General features: G+C 41.6%; 1 protein-coding gene across 28 annotated transcripts in view; it reads right to left on the reverse strand.

The window, feature by feature from the left end:
* The window catches only part of tcf7l2 (transcription factor 7 like 2), a 103,029-nt gene that overhangs the window by 65,050 nt on the left and 17,658 nt on the right, over nucleotides 1-20,321 (reverse strand). For 24 of the 28 annotated variants that reach the window (XR_013279582.1, XM_077503717.1, XM_077503712.1 and 21 more), the window contains exon 4: nucleotides 2,316-2,417. The exons of the other annotated variants lie outside the window; for them this stretch is intronic. Coding sequence is in view for 23 of the 24 variants with exons in the window: in XM_077503717.1 (XP_077359843.1) it covers nucleotides 2,316-2,417 (102 nt within the window). In the remaining variant the exon portion in view is untranslated. The remainder of the gene's footprint in view (nucleotides 1-2,315; nucleotides 2,418-20,321) is intronic. 28 annotated transcript variants of the gene reach the window in all.

Below are 20,321 nucleotides of genomic sequence, written 5' to 3' on the forward strand. Positions count from 1 at the left end.
GAGGAAGAAGAAGAAGATGAAGAAGAAGAAGATGTAGAAGAAGACGAAGACAGAAGAAGATGAAGACGACAGAAGAAGACGTACAAGAAGACGAAGAAGAAGAGGAAGACGAAGACGAAGAAGAAGAAGAAGAACGATGACAGTTTGTAAAAATAAGTTACGACTACACCGATTTTTGCTTTGGCGAGTACAGCAGCGTCAAAATTGAATTCTCTTTAAAAAAAAATAAATAAATAAATAAATAAAAGAATTGAATTTGACATAAAACTGGCATCCAAACAAGCTCAGAACGGCAGATATTGTCGAAATTAGAAGGAATGATTTGTCGAGATTTGCTGAATTTCCCCATAATCGACCTAAGAAATGTAGCCAAATTTTAAAGTTTCAGTCGGCATTTAGAGACAAACAATCACAGATACGACGTCGTCAGATTCTCCTTTGTTATTGTACAAAAGTTGAAACTACAAGTAATAAACTTTGTTCCCAAACTCCATTTAAAAGGAGTCGTAAAAAGCGGGCATGGAGGTTGGATGCAAGGCCCGTGGGTATTTACAGCCGGATGAGTCATTTTCAAGGAAATAAAAAGCTTGAGTATTTACCTGCCTGCCTACGACCGGTTTAAGGACTCATTTTCAGCGACTCTTAAAATAACAGCGCAAGAAAAAGGGCCCGCGCTGAACTCGCGGGTTTAAAAATAACACCAGCAGCATCCAGCGGAAGAGACGGAACGACCCGAGCCGGTTTTGTTTTGTTCGGAACAACGCTTGTCGTCGCTCAAGTCCTTTGTCTGCCAGACAACTTTTGACAGCATTTCTGTTTCAAGTCAACAGCCTTGTCGACTCTCGCTATTTCAAGACGCCTCATCACACAAAAGGAGGCTCGGGCTTTGCCAAAGATGCCGTTCATCCCGCAACGTAAAACCAAGTGAACTGATCCAATGTCAAATGTGACTCACCGGGGCACAGTCGGTCGAGGTGATAGCCAAACTAAGAAATCATAACGACCAATTAAATGATGAGTCAGCCACTTATTTTTGCACCTCGAACACAGAGGAGGCCAAAGTATGGATAGCTTAACCCGGCCCATGAGTAGTTAGAACATCAAAAGTCCTGTAATACAGAATGTAAAAAATTAATCCGTTTTGTGGATCATGATTAATTCATCACGATTACTCATCAAGGGTTACGACACTGTGACACAGATGCTATGCATTAGCCCATCAATGGCCTTTCGCATTGTTTGTTGGCATTAATCTAATCGATGATTTGTTTAGGAAAATGAGTTGGAAACATTGATTTTGAAGAATGGTTCATTGTCTGCCAAACTGCTGCTTGTTGTGAAGTGAGTTGAGCTGTGTCGGGGTAACTGCAAATAATTTAATTTTAATTCTTTTTTTACATCTGAACGAAGGCTCATATCTTGGAAAAAAATAAAATAAATAAATCTTAAGCCAGGTCACCTGTATCAACCGTAACAAATGTTAGTAAAATTGTCCATTTTAAGTATCAATTCACTATTAATATTTTATTTACTTGATTAAATAATTGGTCAATTCATTAAAATTACATTATTTACAAACAATAGAATGAGAATAAATCATTATTTTATTGAAATCAATATATTTTACATACTCATTTCAATCTTCCAAACGGAATGTGACCCTTGAGCACAAAGTCTCGCCCACCCCTGCTCTCATGCCTGGAAAAGCAGTTTCACAAAATTCTCCAACTGAAAGACAGAAACTTATGGTCGCTAATTTGTCGGCAACCCCCACCCCTCATTGATTTCCCCTCTTTGTTGACCCCGGCGACCACACTCACAAAAGCTCGTCCTCACATTCAACCTTGCCGCCGACCTCTGGAAAACTTTCCACCTTTGAGCGCAAACTTAACACAGCGAGGCTCACCAACGACTGCCCGCCTGCCTGCTCACATATCGACATGCCCGGGGTGGACGCACGTTTGCTTGGTCCGGGCCAACTCTCCTCTTTCTCGCCGACAACTGCCAGAGTTCTGTCCTGCATCATCTCCGCGGGGAAGGATAATCAATGTTGGAGGATCGCCCACACTCGCCTCAAAGCCGGCGCGGTAGCAGGACAAGCAGCGTTGCCTCATTCCCCGGCAAAGGTAACGAAACATTCCGCATTTTACATTTGCCACACTCCCAGACGTTACCGCCTTGGCGATCGTGCCAAGCGTGCAAACAACATGCGTTTCTTCACTCAGTTCGTGAAGGGGGCAAAGGCGGGGACATTTTGTGTTTTGTTGCAGGTTGAAGAGTGGGGGGGGGGGGGGGGGTATGCGGTTGTTACTTACAACGATGTGTGCCGGTGACGGGGACCTGGCATCTTTAAGTGCTTGTCTACTCTGAAGACCTCCTGGTTGAACATCTAGCAGGGGCCATTTCATCTGTAGGTACTGAATGGCAGAAAGAAAACAGAATGGAAAGAAGGGAACAAAACACGTTAACAATGCAGAACGCAAAAAAGAACAACGTAAAAAGTAGGACGACAGAAAGGGACATTTCTTTGAAAGGATGTGCAAACTTAAAAACATGGATGGTGGGTGGATGGATAGTACGCTTGATTTCGCACTCAGTCGTGACGGTTAAACTGGTGTGGAGAATTTACATTAAATCTCCACCGGAAGCTAAAATGGGGAATTTTCCAAATTGGAAATTATTTCTTTAATAGGAGAATTAAATGAGAATCGAGTCATTATCCTAATTATATAGTCTTATTCAAGCAAGCAATACAACATTTTTTTTGTCAAGAACAGACATGCATACAAAACGGGTTTTTTTTAAATAGAAAAATAAGATATTTTTAAAAAAATGGGCATTCCTAAGTTAAGTTACTACAAATTTCCAAAAATCCGAATAACTCACAGCTTTAAAAAAAAAAAAAAAAAAAAAAAAAAAAAAAAAAAAAAAAAAAAAAAAACAAACGGGTACTAGTTGGATGGGGGACAAATCCAGAAACTTCCAAAATGTAAAATTTTTCTTTTTTTTTTTCAATTCAATTTTCTGTATTATCATGTATATTTGACCTCAATTAAAAGCTGAACAAGGTAAAGTGGAGGTTACACAAGCGGCACACAGTTTGTGACTTGGAGATGACCTCATGTCATAAACGCAACTGTTGTGACTCTTTTATTGGCAGCCATAAAGAGGTCCGAGCGTGGCGTCTCACCAGGCTAGACCTCCTGACGGCTCCCATAAATGATTGACTTGGCCGATATCAGGCGTTTTTCCCCAAAGCCTTTCGCTCTCGCTCGCTCGCTGCGTCGCCGCGTCACGCGTTCGCACACAAACAGATAAGCAAGAAACAAGGGTCATGTGAAACATCTGTCAAAAAGTGATGACACACTGGATGGACTATTCCAGCACGTCATACCTATTTCCCGGAAGACTATCCCCGGAAAGATTCCCTATCCTGGCAAAAGATTTCCTTTCCTAGCAAATACATTTTTCTTCTACCACAATTCAATATAACCAGAAAAAAAAACTAATGCAACCACACAACTACTTGGAAAAACTACAACAACAAAAATAAAAATCATCAATTGCCTGCATGGTGACGGCATGAGGACAAACTTCAGTTCTTAACATGGCACCCAACTAATTTGAGAACTGGGCCACTGGGACTGAGAACTTTTCTGAGGCTTTAAATATAGTACATAACAAAATAATCTGAATTATTACAAATTTCATGTTTGAATGCTCCGCCCCCAGGCAAAGACGAAATTCCTCGTGATTCATACGTCTATAATTAGTATACTTGCTTCAAATTCCGCGTTGATCATTTGTCTAGTATGCGTGGCAACCAACTGAATTTTGAAGGACTGCTGGAAATATTAAATTTCTACAAATTATGGCCGAACATGAAGCCTTGAAGATGGCTTGCTCTATTTTTTGTAGCTGCATGATTAGGCTTGACACCATCTACATGTAGTTCAAATATGGCCGCTTTGAAGGAACCCGAGGAGACCTTTAAAATGGCCACTTCAAAACCAAAATTGCAGATTCTTTTACACGCTTCCCAAAAATCCGTCTGCTAAAGAGGAAACTGGCATCGAGGGCTGAATTTTAAGAAATTTTGCAAAGAGGACAATTTTTGTGGGTTATGCTTGCAACTGCATGTGAGTTTTCAGCACAATAAAACTGCAAAATTTGATCAGGTTCGAAGCATGGTAAAGTGTGAAAATCTCTCATTTATATGGCCTATGAATAACATCATCACTGATATTTCCTCCAAGAAGAGAGTGGGCGTGCGTTTCATGACATTGGATGACTTTTTGCTTTCAAATCAATTCAACTTAAATTACCAACAGGAAATTGACTTTAACGACTTCTATTGAAATATCCAAATGAATGTTAGCGCGTGCAAGAAGAGGACCTTTTTGTTCCTTTTAGCACACTGGCGTTTTTGTCCAAGTAATAATATATTCCTCACCATCTGACATCCACATGGAGAAGTTTGCTTGAGGTCGAGATGGAATCGGACTGACATTCCGTTTAAAGCGTGAGCGAGGCTCTCCGTTTATTTTCAATTCAGACCTTTTTGTATACATTGCCATACATGTGCAAGGCCAGATTAAATATCTTTTGGGTTGCCATCCTGCAGGAGTGCCCGCTGGTTTGTATGCACTTCTTTCTCTGTGTGCGTTTGAGTCAGCGCTGGTCTGAGAGAGTGTGTCACGACCCTTCCTGAGACTGTGTCTAAATCAGTGGTAATTAGCGGAGAGTTCACCGCGGGGTGCCTGCCAGTGGTCGACGCTGGAGGGAGTTATTGACTCCATGACCACGGTTACAACCCCTGCAAGGGAGGAGGGGAAAAACGAAAAAGAAAAAAAACAACTGTTGCCTGGTGTTTCTCCACTACACATTTATGACCACAAGACAGCTTTTAGTGCTGCAAAACTGCCTTTGTTTATGCTTGTTTGTGTGTAGAAAAAAAAAAAAGGAAAGGTTGTAAAAATGTGAGTTGAGCTCTTTTGGATATTTTATGGACACACTACACACTGGGTATTAATTGTCACAGTGGGGGATAGAGGAGAATGGTGGGGAGCGAATGGAAGGGAGTGACGGAGCTGACGCGTATACATAGACACCTCCATGTTGGATGTGGCAAAGTGGCGCAGTCTGAGAGCATGCCTCATTCATTTGCCGAATGGAGCTGTAACCATTTTGCAATGTCAATTTGTCATGGGATTACCTTTCACTGAACAATGTACTGACTAGGGGTGTTAAAAAAAATCGATTCGGCAAGGTATCGCGATACTAAATCGCGCAATTCTCGAATCGATTCAATAGGCGGCTGAATCGACTTTTAAACTTCCATTTTTAAAGGAAAAATATTCAACAAAACGTATGACTTCGGGTTAGGATTCACACCTTGAGCATGGAAGAATGTTATATGAACGGAACATTAAGATTAAGCCTTAATATTTTATTTTAATGCTGTTCAAACATGAAACAGATTACAACCTCTATAAGACTGAAATTTCAGATAAATAAATAATACATTTTCATACAAATCTTACACTCCACAAGTTTACTGATTAGTATTTTCTAAATTTGAATGAAAAAAATCTCAACAATCGACTTATAAATTCGTATCGGGATTAATCGGTATCGAATCGAATCGTGACCTGTGAATCGTGATACGAATCGAATCGTCAGGTACTAGGCAATTCACACCCCTAGTACTGACTGTATTTGGCCATTAGAATGTCATTTTGCAAACAGAATTTCATGGCTTTGTGCCTCATACAATGAAGTGCCATATTTGCAAAATACTGAAGCTAGCCTAGCCTAGTGAGTGAGGAATAAGCGGTCAAGAAAATGGATGGGTGGATAGTTAAATTGATGTGAATCGCAGAATATCAAAACAATTGATTAAATTCAGTCGCCCGCATACATCAGTACTTTTAATTTAAAGAAAACTAAATCACATCTACATTTCCGGATCTGGTTATTTTAAACATGGGTTGAATATTTCAATACGCATCATCATTATAGTTACAATTAGGGGTGTGAATTGCCTAGTACCTGACGATTCGATTCGTATCACGATTCACAGGTCACGATTCGATTCGATACCGATTAATCCCGATACGAATTTATAAGTCGATTGTTGCGATTTTTTTTCATTCAAATTTAGAAAATACTAATCAGTAAGCTTGTAGAGTGTAAGATTTATATGAAAATGTATTATTTATTTATCTGAAATTTCAGTCTTATAGAGGTTGTAATCTGTTTCATGTTTGAACAGAATTAAAATAAAATATTAAGGCTTAATGTTCCGTTCATATAACATTCTTCCATGCTCAAGGTGTGAATCCTAACCCGAAGTCAGACGTTTTGTTGAATATTTTCCATTAAAACTGGAAATTTAAAAATCGATTCACACACACACAAAAAAAATAAAAAATCGATATTTTTTTTATTGAATCGATTCGAGAATCGCGCGATGTAGTATCGCGATATATCGCCGAATCGATTTTTTTTTAACACCCCTAGTTACAATGTTACATTAGTTGCTGTAAACACTCATGAAAACATAAAATTGCAGAAGTTGTTTGTCGGTTACTTTTATCCTAATTATAACGAGTAAACATTCAGAATTATTTGATCAAGTGTTTGTTGTGCCCATCAGTTTTCCAAATATATTTAAGCATGTGTGCGTATCTGTGAATTAGTGGCATCAACTTAATTGGAATTTGATGAAAATGAAGCGGTTCATCATTTGTGCTTCACCTAGATCAGCCATTTTTTGTGTGGAATGAATTTCTCTATGTATTTAAAAAAATAATAATGTTTTGATAGCCTCTCAATATTGCAGAATTGCAGCTATAGTGCACGGGTCAGGAACTGTATCCCCTGCCATGAACGCTGTTCACTACACTTGCATTCGAAGATCTGCCACGTTCAATTTGGCCAAAGTATAGCAGCAACAAGCCAACGAACTCAATGAGGAGTCTCTGCATATACGATATGTCTATGGAGCTGCTGCTGTCATCTATGAGGTAATTGAAGACGAGTGCGGGAGAGGAGCCAGCGAGGCCAACGCCACTGCAGCGGAGGGGCAAGCTGCGGATCCAGCCACTGGAATGTCTTGTCGGTGCATGTGCACACATGCTTGCAAGTATGTCAAACGCAGCTGTAGCAAAAGGACATTCTGAGGGAGCGAGAAGGTGACACCCCCACTGAGAGTGGCACCAGGACGATTTTGGGGGGGGGGATTGGTGGGGTTACTGCTCATGTCCGAACAAGTGGCCCCACTTCAGCTCGCCGATTGCAAATGTTCTCGCACACTAATCTCTCCTGCAGCTTTTACATGCATGCCAAGGAAAACCGAGCCCTGGCAAGCACCGTCTTTTCTAACCAACACCCCCACCATCTCCAACACCCCTTTCTACCCCCTCTCTCTCACTCCATCAACGGACACACTGCCTGGGCTTGAGTAGGCCACAACCTCTGACCCCTCTCTTCTGCTACCAAGCCCCTGCCGGGTCCCCCCCCGGCCCCATACGCTACGGACCTGAAAACTCTCCAGCTATGAGGGGGCCTCCCGGGTAACTCAAGAGCCATTCCGAAGTGACAAATTGCTGCGGAGTTCCAGGATAACTCTCTCGTCTCCGCTGTCTGTCTTCCTGCACCCCCACCCTCTAAACAACCCCCCACCTAGTAAGAACCACCCATATTGCCTCTCTCTCTCTCTCTCTCTCTCGCTCTCTCTCTCCTTTTCAGACCTATAACCCACTCAGCCCACTCAGCCCAACCACCCAAGCCGGCCCCCCACAATGGAAACTGAATGACTCAATTGTTTCTGATGAAGTGAAAGACAACGGAGTCCTCCAAATCATTGTACCGCGATGAACTCAACTCTCGCCAGGCCAAATTTTTTCACCCCAGGCGAACGAAAACCTTTGGTAGGGGATTGGAGTTGGGATTATTTTCCATTTTGTTCAAATTTTAATCCTATAAAAACTCCTGTCAAAGGACACACTTCTTGATATGATTTGGGTGCTGCAAGCAATGATTTGAATTACGTTGAGTCCAAGTGACGCTTCCCATTCAGTGTCTGGGAGTACTTGTGCAGGCGGTCCTTGGATTTATGCCATTGACCATTGTTGGTTTATGCTTCTAAGAGAAATTCATTGTTTATTGATCATGAATTAATCAAAGACCGTTTCATTTATCCCCCATGACCACGAATTTGACAATTTTCACATCAAGCTACTCGTCAATCAAGTTGCCATCTGATATATTGCATCATATGGTGACTAAACAGAAGCCAAAGCACAGCTTGTCTGTTGTGGGATTATGAGTAAAGAGTACCAGACGGCTCAAACAAGCAGAATTTTATATGTGACAATATGGCGCTCAAATTCAAATTCGCTCTTCAGCAGGGGACTGTTGGACAGACGTGGGGTCTGTCAGACACCCCAGCCATGGCAGCAATGTTAAATGTTGGGTGGGGGCACAAGCAGGGGTAGGGTCATAAACAGACAAACAGCAGCTTGGCTTTAGAGTCAGCATATGGATGTTGTGTGTCGCGACAAAGTACCACGGATCTCCAATCCATCTGTCAGTCATGGCCGTTACAAGATAGCGCAGAACAATTCCTGCTTTCACAAGATGCAGTATACCCACCTGAAAGCCCCATTTGAATCGTATTCAATCAAAACGGCCCTGAAAAAAAAACAAAAAAACTCTCACTGGGATTGACAACATGCAGATTACACCCAATCATACTGCTGCCGCTTTAAAGAGCTTTATTAAAGTTTGACAAGATAAAGACGAGTTAGAGAAGCCCATTTAAAAAAGCCTCTCTGCGTAAACTACCCGCGGATTAACGGATTAACCCCACCAGTTTGACTACAAGCTGATCCTTTTAAAAACACGAAGGCCGCGTTTTCACTTGATCTGTTTGCAGTGAGAGTCTGTCCTTAGCAGGTGGAAGGGAAGACGCAAACAACAGTTGTGGAGGATGGAACACTTAATTCCGTGCGACAGAGGTCAGGGGAAGCTTAATTCTTCCACTTTGAAATCCCTCTGGGGTTAAAAAACAAACACAGAGATACAGATGTTTTTGGAGGGTTCACTTGATGAACAAACCAGGGCAAACAACACAAAACTAGCTAAAATTTGGACAACATTGGTAGCTTTGGTCCGACTAATAAACTTTTTATGAGTAAATATTGGAGAAAAGAAAAAATACACCCCACCTGCACTGATAGCCAGAGGCATTTCGCAAGCAGGAAAATAAAGGTGGACTATGGGAAGGCCTGGGGTTTGTGTGCCCTGGGGCGGGAATGGGTCCATTGGGCCTATATTTACTCCAAAGCCAGAGACACTTGGGGGTGTTGAGGGGTGGGTTCCGCTGGCCCTGAGAGCGCTCAGGCCGTCGAGTTGGTCCAAAATCCACCAGCTCAAACTCTCTCCTCCCTTGCTGGAGGAGCTCGGCGTGACTCTTACAAATAAACATGTAATCCGACGGGGAATGCCCACGCGGCCTCTCCTGCGTCACTACCAAACACAGAGTTGACTTGCATCTTAAAATGAAGGCATGCTTGTCAAACTACGCTTGTTAAATTGTTCAACCTTGATTATCGATATTCACTGCTGTTGACGTTTATACTCGTCAACACCGATAGTATCGTGCATCCCTACTATAAACAACTCAAATACACTGTTCAAAGGGTTCCGTTAAAGTGGGTCTCGCCAGGCTCTGAATTTCACAAGTTGCAATGGCTATCAAATCCCTATCGGTGGCGGTGTTGCATTGCTGTGGATTTGAAATTACCACAGAAGAAGATAGAAATTAGGTGCTGAACTTTTCACGACAACTGTGAGAGAGAAATGTCGACACTTTTCGAGTCAAACAAGTTGTGCCACATCATGCTTGAACAAAGTATATACAGTATATGTATGGTATAAACAGAGTATGTGTCGCAGTAAGTAGTAGAAAGTGTGTGTGACACAATCATGAGAAAAGTTGACGGATTGGCATGTAAAAAATGCCAATGGCATTCGGCGTGGATGAGAATCCAAAAACCGTTCTGCTGCTTGTCACTTAAAGAATGGAAATAGTAAGAAATGAACGTTCACTGGGTGTGAATGTGAATGTACGATTATGTTTGTCTATATTTGGACAGCCTGATTGGTGACCAGTCCAGGGTGGACATTTCCCCGGTACGCAAGTCAGCTGGGATGGGCTCAAGCTCACCTGCAACCCTAATGAGGACAAGCACGACAGAAAATGGATGGATGCTTGGATGATGGCTCAAACCTCCAAGTTTTTCTATAAGATTTTCTCAAAAGGCTGCCAAATTGGACAGCAGAGTGGAAATGACAAATGATGTTTCCAGATTATATAAACTTTTAGATGCATTCCAATCCTGTTTTAAGACTCCGTCAACCAACACTTGACTTTCGGCCCGGCCAGTCATGGATGTTTATCCTGCTCTCTTGAACATGGTTTCGTGAGATAAATACAGTTTCTGCTCTGACACTGTTGACTTAACAGGTGTGGACAAATGTGCTAGTCAAACACCGACCCAAGTGACCGGTAAATGGTGACGATTGCATAACTGCTACCCACGTCCACTATAAACCAAACCAAACAAAACATGAGTGACACCAGATATTCCCCAAAACATTGAAGGTTTTTTTTTTCAAATTCCCTTTAAAAAAAAAATTAAAATCTTCATTCAAGCCATTTACTCCATTTTGTCAATAGCTCTGCCTTGGTCAATCGACAAGAGTTTCTTTACTAATTGTGCATTAGCAGTTATTGTTGACATCATTGAAAAAGGTCGACACAGAATGGTAAAGATTGTTTAATTTGAACTTGAAGATTTGCCGTGAATAAAGTCTATGACACCACAAACAAGCCATTGACAGAATTCGTGACTTGATGGCAATCTACCACCTTCTCGATTAGCCACAGAGGAGTCAACAGTGTTCCATTTCTTCAAACTATCCCCTCCCCGTCCCGCCTTCCCTCATCCCGTGCCATTAGGAATATCTTGGCTGCTCTATAAATAGCGACAGGGAGGATGGAGGGCCAGCAGGAGATGGCGAGGCTTCCATCAGCCTGACTAATGAACAGGCCTTTGCTGGCACCTTCAGCATCGGGCGCCGCTGCGAAGCCTCTACTTAAGGTGCTTACTACTCCAACAGAGTCGCGCTATAGCTGTTCATCAGTGACTGTGATGCACACATAAAACCAGGTGGCCTTAGTGGATCTTGAAAATCACAAAGGTGTCAAACTGAGCTAAAACTTTTTCACAATTTTGTAATTAGCTAACAAAACAATGTTAAAAAAAAAAAAAAAAAAACGGTACAACTGGTGATTCAATGTTTTGTGTATAATTCTGCTAACTAACCAACAAATGGCAATCACAATTTTTTATATTATTTTATTATCAAATATATGGTGATTAAAATATTTTTTTCTGTGTAACCATGCTCACCAGCCAACAAACTGCAACCAATCCATTTTTGGGAGAAAACTTAAAAGAAAAGAAAAGAAAAAAAAAGTCGGGGAGTACTGTACAGCGCTTAAAGAAATATATATATACCAATGTCGTCATCGATTAATCAACTTCAAACCGACTTTCATCACATTAATTGTTGAATGTAAAAAAGCTTTAGTCGTTATTTCCCTATTTTATTATTTATTTTTAAATGGAGCAGTCTTAACTAAACTAACAAACTGAGACCAAACATTTTTTATGTAACCCTGCTAATGATCCAAACAAGAAATGGCAATCAAAAGTTTTTTGTTTGTTTTTTTGTTTTTTTTACCATAAAAATCAATATACTAACCAACACGAAAACATCTTTTTTTTTTTGCATAATTCTGCAATCTATTTTCCCAATATTTCTTATAAACCGCTCATCCTCATCAGGTACAGGTGAGCTGGAGCTTTTACCTGCTGACTTTGTGTCAGCAGGCAAGGCACACTTGGTCGGGACTGGTTGGCAAACAAATGCAGGTGATCAAAATATTTGCGTAATCCTGCCACTTAACAAACCGCAATTGAAATATTTTTGACGTAATCCTGTCAACTAACAAACAAACTGCATTCCAAACAATTTTGTGGGTGCAATCCTGCTGACTAGCCAACAAGCAATCAACGAACAAACTTTTTGGAGAAATGCAATTAACCAGACAAACCGTGAACGAACTCCTGCTAATGAACAAAGAAGTGACAAACACTTTTTTTTGGAGGAGTCTTCCTCAAAAGCTGGCGAACAATAAAAACAATAATAATAATGATAATTACTTTTGAGGCTTCCAAGTCGATTGTTTTGGTTAAAGTGCTCGAGACATTAGTCATTGTTTGTTGGAATCAATGTTAAAATGGATCAGAAACGGTTCCCTCGACTCGCCTGCCAACGAATGTTCCCCGTCACCGAGCAGTTAGGTTATCTATCTAGCTGTGCTAAAGCCGTAGGAACTGGATTTACTGGTCCGCCTTGCTCTTCAGAAGGCTGTCACATTCATCAAATCCAAGTCCCTGAAAAACTGCAGTTTAGTGCAGCGGCTTTTCTCACTGGTTAACCCAACAAAAATAAATAAATAAAAATAAAAAAAAACACGATGTTGCCTGAAGCCTTATTTTTGATGAAGCTTGTTGGACTTGTCAACTGACTCGCTGGACAGTTTATTGAGAATAAAATAGTGAATCCCAGCCATATGAAAACTCCATGTAAAAACACCTTTCTTATATGTAACGTAAACACATTTGACCTACATTGAGGTTGAAGTCGACTAGTCACTGGTTACGAGTTTTTGGTGGCTCCAATCGGCAAATTCACAAAGGACTTTTGACCCGTCTATCTGGTGCAATCGCAACGAAGGTTGCATACTAAGAACTTTATTCATCATATGACTTGCACTGGGCGGCACGGTGATTGACTGGTTAGCACATCCGCCTCCCAGTACCGAGGACTCAGGTTCGAGTCCAGGCTCCGGCCTTCCTGGGTGGAGTTTGCGTGTTCTCCCCGTGCCTGCGTGGGTCTTCACCGGGTACTCCGTTCTCCTCCCACATTCCAAAGACATGCATGGCAGGTTAATTGAGTGCTCCGAATTGTCCCTAGGTGTGCTTGTGAGTGTGGATGGTTGTTCGTCTCTGTGTGCCCTGCGATTGGCTGGCAACCAGTTCAGGATGTACCCCGCCTACTGCCCAAAGCCAGCTGAGATAGGCAACAGTACCCCCTGCGACCCATGTGAGGAATAAGCGGTCAAGAAAATGGATGGATGAATGGATGGATGGATGGATGACATCTTTACGTGAAACTGGTCCATGGTGCCAAAAAAAGCTTGTGGACCACATTGCTGTGCTGGAAAAATATCATCATCATAATATCATCATCTATTAATAAACTTCCAACTCATCACAATATAGTTGTGTTAAAAAAAATCAAAAGTCATTTGACCTTTTTATTCAATTGTAATTAAATGTTTCCAATATCATGCAGTCATATTAACAAAAGCTGTAAAATCCGCTAGAAAGCAATGGAATTAAACCGCAGTTTCCTATCCTATAGCGGCGCTATAATAAGAAGTACAGTAAGTACACTGTAGGATTGTCAGTGCTAAACCATCCTGATTGGACTGACCTACAAGATAGTCCTTGTGTAGGCATCTTTTTGGCGCAAGGCAAGGCCATGAGGCGCGTTGGGAGGAGGTCGGGCAACCCTCACCACGAGCTCGAGCGTTAAAAAGGTGAAGCGGCAACTGAGCTCAGCTGAGGGTGTGAACTGCGCAGCGCCCACAGTCTGCCGTTATTTGTTATAGCGCTACGAGGAGAGCTGCCCTTGATGTTTTTTTTTTTTTTTGGTCTTTTTTGTTCTGCGAGAGTTCGCTGTGAATTAGTTAAACGGCAGACGGGATATAAGGAAGTTGCTCCTCACAGGGGAGACAATGTGTGCACTCTCAGGCTTCAACAAAGACTTCCGACACGCCGGGAACGCCGCCGCGCTATCACACGAATCCACCTACACAAATTCATCAATCTCAAAGTATCACGCAGGAGGCACCGCACACACACACACACGGGCAATTAATCCTCACAAAAGGAATGCACCGACTAGCAAACACATGCTTTTTTGTCTCTTTGGCACCTGAAAGTGCACCTGGAAGCGGTCCAGCCTGAATATTCATGAGATGCCGGATCGCAACTCGAGTCCCAAAGATGGCTTCAAGTTATGGGTTTATAAACACATCATTCATCAAATGTTTCCATTTAGGATTTGGTTGCTCGCATCATAGCTCAATAAAGATGTTCGGATGGCAGATTGATTCTCGGATAGACTTTTCCCTTCAAATAAAAAAAAAAAAAAAAAAAAAGTCAATTTTTCCTTGGTTTGCTCATCTTTAATGTTTCATATTGGCAGAGATGTTTTTATGTCATCCAGCCAATCAACATACGTATGTTTTTCAAAACATCTACTTCACCTATCCTGTTCACATTTTTTTGTGCATATATTCCTTACTAACCAACCATCAGTAACAAATTCATGATTAAGACATTTTTTTGGGTCATTGCAGCTCTTTAAAAATGAGAGCTGCTTCTGTGACATTCAAGCTTGTCACTATCGGACCACAGGTTCTCTCTCTCTCTCTCTCAAAAAAAAAAAAAAACCTTTCCTAACGTGACCCTACAATACCTCCACAAATTTGGCACAGATACACATAACCACACACATACATTAGAATTAATTACTCAATCATGAGACAATTAAAAAGTAATTTGTCTTCCGCGAGGACAATTACAATACTTGAGTGAGACTAATTGATTTAACGTGTAAATAAAGTAAAGAATCCTCTAGCCTTCCCAGTTTTGTGTCTTCATGCCTTGCAACCCCCCCCCAACCTCCCCGCACCCGCCCCTGGACAAAAATCCCACGCCGAAGATAAGGTGTCAATAATGAGCTCAGACCATCTATTGATCAGCTTAATTTTGCATCTATTAGCAAGGGAAGTGTTTGCTCCGGGGGCGAGGGAAGCTGGGCGCTAACGCGCACCGACGGGCTGAATGGAGATCATTACAACTGATGTGATCACATACACACACACACCACACACGCGCGCGCATACGTACTGTATGCCGTGATTGACATGGAGATAAGGCAGCAGAAGTTGGCGCACGCCTCCCCGCACACCGAGCTAATGATACACCAAAACGTGCGTACACTCACGTCTTTCTAGGAAGCTGCAGCGGAGAAGAAGAAAAGCATGCCACACTCTTCTTTTTTTTTTTCTTTTTTTTTGCTAATTGGCACAGTCAGACAGAGAAAGCGCAAGAAAGATAGAGGCATTTAGCAAGCACCTTGGCTGGTCTTTTAAATAGTGGAAATGCAGAGCGGAATCAGGCTACGACTTGGATTTAGGGAGTGTTGGAAGCTCACCTAAATGGCGCTCATTGTAAGTGTTTGTTTTCCAGCGGTTTGTTAGCCATGTGGAAAAGGCTGGGGGTGACGTTCCAGCTCCTCTTTTTTTATACAGAGGCACGGTGGCTAACTAATTCCCAAATTCATGGCAGCTATCTGTCACAAATGGACACAACAAGGTGCCATTTTGATTCTGGGGTGTATCATTTTTGTGCAATAGTAACTCAAAATGGCAAAAAGTGGAATTATATTGCTGAATCTTTATCTATAACTGCACTAAAACTTTTGCTGACTTCTGTCAAAATGTGATGGTGGGACAGGAGGAGGCAAACTCCTGTTTCGTGGAAGATGATGACAGAGGGTGAAATTTTCATTCTGGGGTGGACCATGCATGCAAAAAGCAGTCAAAAAAAAAATCTGCACCTTTATCCAGAGCTTTATCAAAATCTAGCGGTTGACATTTATAGAGGGCATGCCATTTTTTTTTTTTTCAGTGAACCATTCACACACTACGGTGATTTTTTTAATTGTTTTTTTTTTTAAAATAAATCAACACCTTTATCTGGATGTGTAAAAGAAAACAGACTCTAAAGAGTGTGATGGAGGCATAGGAGAATTCCTAGATCGTCGAGGATGATTGTTAGGAATGGACGAAGGGGGTCAACTTTGATTTTTGAAACATCATTGGACCATTCATGCAAATGTGATGTTGAAACCAATCTGCACGTGTACCCACATCTAACGGACTCTAGTCACTCTTTTGCTAACATTTGGCAAGAAGCAGACCGACTGCTCATTCTCCTCTCATGCTAACGATACTTGTCAGAACTAAGTGCAGCTTGAGCGGAAGTCTGGAAGGACACCATTTAGTAGGGCTGGGAATCTTTGACTGTCTCACGATTCGATTACGATTTTTGGGTCTACGATTCGATTCAGAATTATTTGATTGACAAATTATTTCTGCTTCAATTTACAGATATGCACAACATTGTCATGATCTACTCCAGTCTGCTTTGCAAGACAAAATGACAAATAGAGACATTAAAGTGTCTAATTTTTATTTTTTTGTTTAACCATTTATTAATTTTGTTTTTTAAGTGACTTTTTCCACAAAAACAGCAATGTGGGCGTTTTCCCCTTCTTCTTCATGTCTAATTTAAATAAAATCGATTTTTGGATATTAATATCAATTCGATTCGATTCATAAATGAGAATCTCTATTCTTTTATGAATCGATTTTTTTGCACACCCCTAGCATTTAGGTGCATCAGCTAGCCAGCTGCAGCTCACAGTTGGTGCAGCGCACCTTAGCTTAGCACCTAGCACTAGCCCGTTAGTTCCCAAGCAGCCAGGAAAGCAGGGAGGATGTGTGTGTGTTCGACCCAGAAGCATAAACGGTTGGCATTTCCTGGGTCAGGCAAGCTTGAGGCCATTTTCACATGGAGGCAAACATGATGACATCATCAAGTGTTACCCCTATTGGTCGTTAGAGTCCCAGTTTACATCATGTCATCTATTGCATACCTTCTTCATACTGTCTACCTGTAAGTGTAGACTCGCCTGGATTCTGGAGGACGACTGCTATTTTGTTTATCGAGTGGCTCATTCACGCAACGTTGACAATTATCAACAAAATACAGGCGCTTATTGGGATAATTTCCTCACTTCTGGAAGATGTGATGAAGAAACGGGGTAGATGAATTCCCAAAACAATACAGTATGTTGCGATTTCCCTCCTGCCACAGCAGGCCTCACGCTTGGCATTGATGCAACCGCCTGAAATATACAGGAGCAGGCTGCACCTTCTAACCACGCAGGCCAGACAGCAATACCTTTGTGTATGTCTAAAATTTACACGGGGAGGAGGTCTTGCATCGCGCAATCTCGACTGTGGAGGTGAGGTTGGAGGTACTAAAAACCTTGGCTGCAAACTGTTTTTTTTTTTTTTTTTGTCAACAGAGATGCAGAAGAGGGATCGAGGGAGCGGCGTGAGGGGGGAGGTGTGTAGCGGCGGTGGAGGGCTCGAGGAGGAGAGAGGGTGAGTGGGGGGGGGTTGCTGGTGGTGGGGAGGGAAAAGCCCTCAGCCAAGCCATCAAGTTGAACATTGAACTTCACAGTAGTAGCTGCCTTTCTGCGCCGTGCTGTTTGATGTTACCTCCAAAGCAAGCGATCAAAGGCTTGGAGTGTGTGGCGTGGGGAAGTCCCAAGCTCTTAGCCTGCCAGCCAGCTTGTGATATATGCAAAGAGAGAGTTGGGAGTTAAAATAAAAAAATAAAATAAAATAAAATAAATAATAAAACGAAGGAAGTGAGCTCACATGGAATGTCGGTAAATACGACATAGACAGGAAGAATGTGATGCAACTGACCGCTTGGTTGGCAACAATCGAGTAAACAAATGAAATGAATAGGCACAATAATAGATATTTTTATAATGTTTGTAAACAAAGGTTGCCAAATTGTGCCATAGTACTCACTACTACTATAATGGTACACACTGGTAACCAAAACTCCATAATTGGGTGTGTGGAAGGTCGCTACTCTCAGGTATGTACAGTATAAAATATTCGGTTGAGTTGCCTTTAAGAAATTTAGTAAAGCCAGCTAACATCAGCTCTTTAGCATGCTATCCATGTCACTGTCAAAATTGCACATCTGCGCCATTAATATAATCGCAACGGAAGTCAATTAGCCTGTCCCCTCAATGACAATGTGATGTCTACATTTCCACCATGTTTGCTTTTGAATCAACTTACCTGGTGAAATGTCAAAATACGTTCAGTGTTGCATCTCTCTTCCAACCAGTTTACCTCATGTCACAGTTTTTGCTTCACACTTCCAAAATGGTGGTAGAAAAGAACACTAAAATCATCATTAAAGCCATTAGCGGACTTTCATTAATCACTCTTGCCTTGGTCAAATGACAGACGGGTTTGGTTAATTATTGGTGCCATTGGAGCAATTGCCCCCAGCAAGTACATGGTTTGGTTTTATGGTCATAATTCCAAAAATGAACACAAACACGTATAAAATTCAAAATGCATCAAACAAATACTTTTAAAACTAAATAAAAACATAAATAATGAACCTTTAATCACACATAACAGCTTAATTTTTGTCTGTGTGTGTGAAAAACGTCATCAAGAATCGTCTTCTCCAAATGACTAAACAAACAAGTATGAAGTAGAGCCAAAAGCACATCTCGAGTCATGACCTCCGCCAGCCAGAGGCTGAGCTGTACTTGTTTTTGTTTTTTGTTTTTTGTCGAGTAAACTTCCTACAGCCTCAGGCAGTTACACTTCCTGTCCCTTACCTAGTTTGTTCTGTGTGGGAACCAAAACCTCTGTATAAGGATCAACAATTCTCATCAAATTTCTATTACTCAATCAACTGATGAAGCAGTAATTCATCCAACTATTCATTTTTATTTATTCTCACTATAGTATTACATTACAGACCAACATAACAGTTTTTGGAAACTTTTGCAGCAAAATTGTTGACAGTTGGACGCCTGATGACAAGGGTACCAATACCTGACAGTAGATATTCTACATACTGGCTTTAGGAAATTCCATCTGCTCCTGGCAGCATAACTTTTGCCTAACGCACTGGCATCGAATTAGGTAGTCAGAATTCATTCAGAGCGATTTGCCAGTCTTAAAATGCTGTGTAGACAAAAAGCCAAACCGTCGTGCGTAAACATCCTGTTGATTCTCAAAGATGGGTACGCAAAGGAATCACTGCCTATGTACAATTCTGTTGTATTAATCTTTAATTTCAAGAAATTCACATTTAATTTTTCAGAACCTTTATAAAACGTTTATTTTGGTGCAATTTTTTATTAACTTTCTGTATTATAGATGTTTATGATAGTGGTACTTAGAGAGCTAATTTTTTTTTTAGGGGGGGGGGGGTGCTGGGGCAAAAAAAATAATTGTTGAGAACGACTGCATTACAGGATTTCACTCACAAGGGGTGGTGGCTATAACTGCAAGAAATGGGAAGAAGGGTATTTGTTGGTATTACAAGTTCCTCCTTACCCCCACTTCTCCTTCGACAAGTGGTGATAGACAGTGTCGTCTGGACGTGAATATACAGAGCAGCGTTAAAGGCAGGACTGCGGTAAACAAACCTTGGTTGTCTCAATGGAGCACAAACACACACACACGTGGACTCAGCTGGTCCACAGTGTTGCGAGAGGTGTGCGCTAGAATTGACACTGTGAGACGAACACATATATACATACACACTAACACACACCCTTTCCCCAAGGCTGTAGGATTAAGAGGTCCAGCTGGCTGACAGCAAGCTCCTTCCTTCCCACGTATCCTGTCAGCCCCGCTTCACCCCACCCCTGCAGAACCCCGGGTCTGTGTGCCAGTCAGCTGGGCCGAGCGTGCCAGCATGACACACCTGAATTTAACACGGATCATCTCGCGCATAATTTCAGGAATAGCAGTCCGTGTGAACGTCAGTCGGTTGATGGAGAATCGGAAAACTTAGAAACCATTAAAAACATTAAGCTGGGTGTCCCTGAGGTCATATCAACCCTCCCTACACTGGATATATTAAGTCATGTTTCCTAAGGGCTTGACATCAAATCCTGATCTGGCCTGTGTATGCGGCATCAACTACGTAATAGACGTCTTCAGCGGGGCAACCGTGTTTTTTTTTTTTTTTTTTTGCATTTTAGCAGAAAACAAGCACTAAGTGAGGATTCACCGTTGACCAATTAATGCACTGAAGTGTCCAGTTCCACGGTTTAGATACAGGAAGAAGACATTCCAGAAATGCAGACTTCATACCGAACTGAAATAAAAAAGTACAGAGTCGTACAAATGGGGTTTCAATGGGGTTGCAGGTTCCTTCGATCTTTTAATAAAAATTCCATGGTTTCAAGAGGCAATAATG

This window comes from Festucalex cinctus, chromosome 17 (assembly GCF_051991245.1).
Source record: "Festucalex cinctus isolate MCC-2025b chromosome 17, RoL_Fcin_1.0, whole genome shotgun sequence".
NCBI lineage: Eukaryota > Metazoa > Chordata > Actinopteri > Syngnathiformes > Syngnathidae > Festucalex > Festucalex cinctus.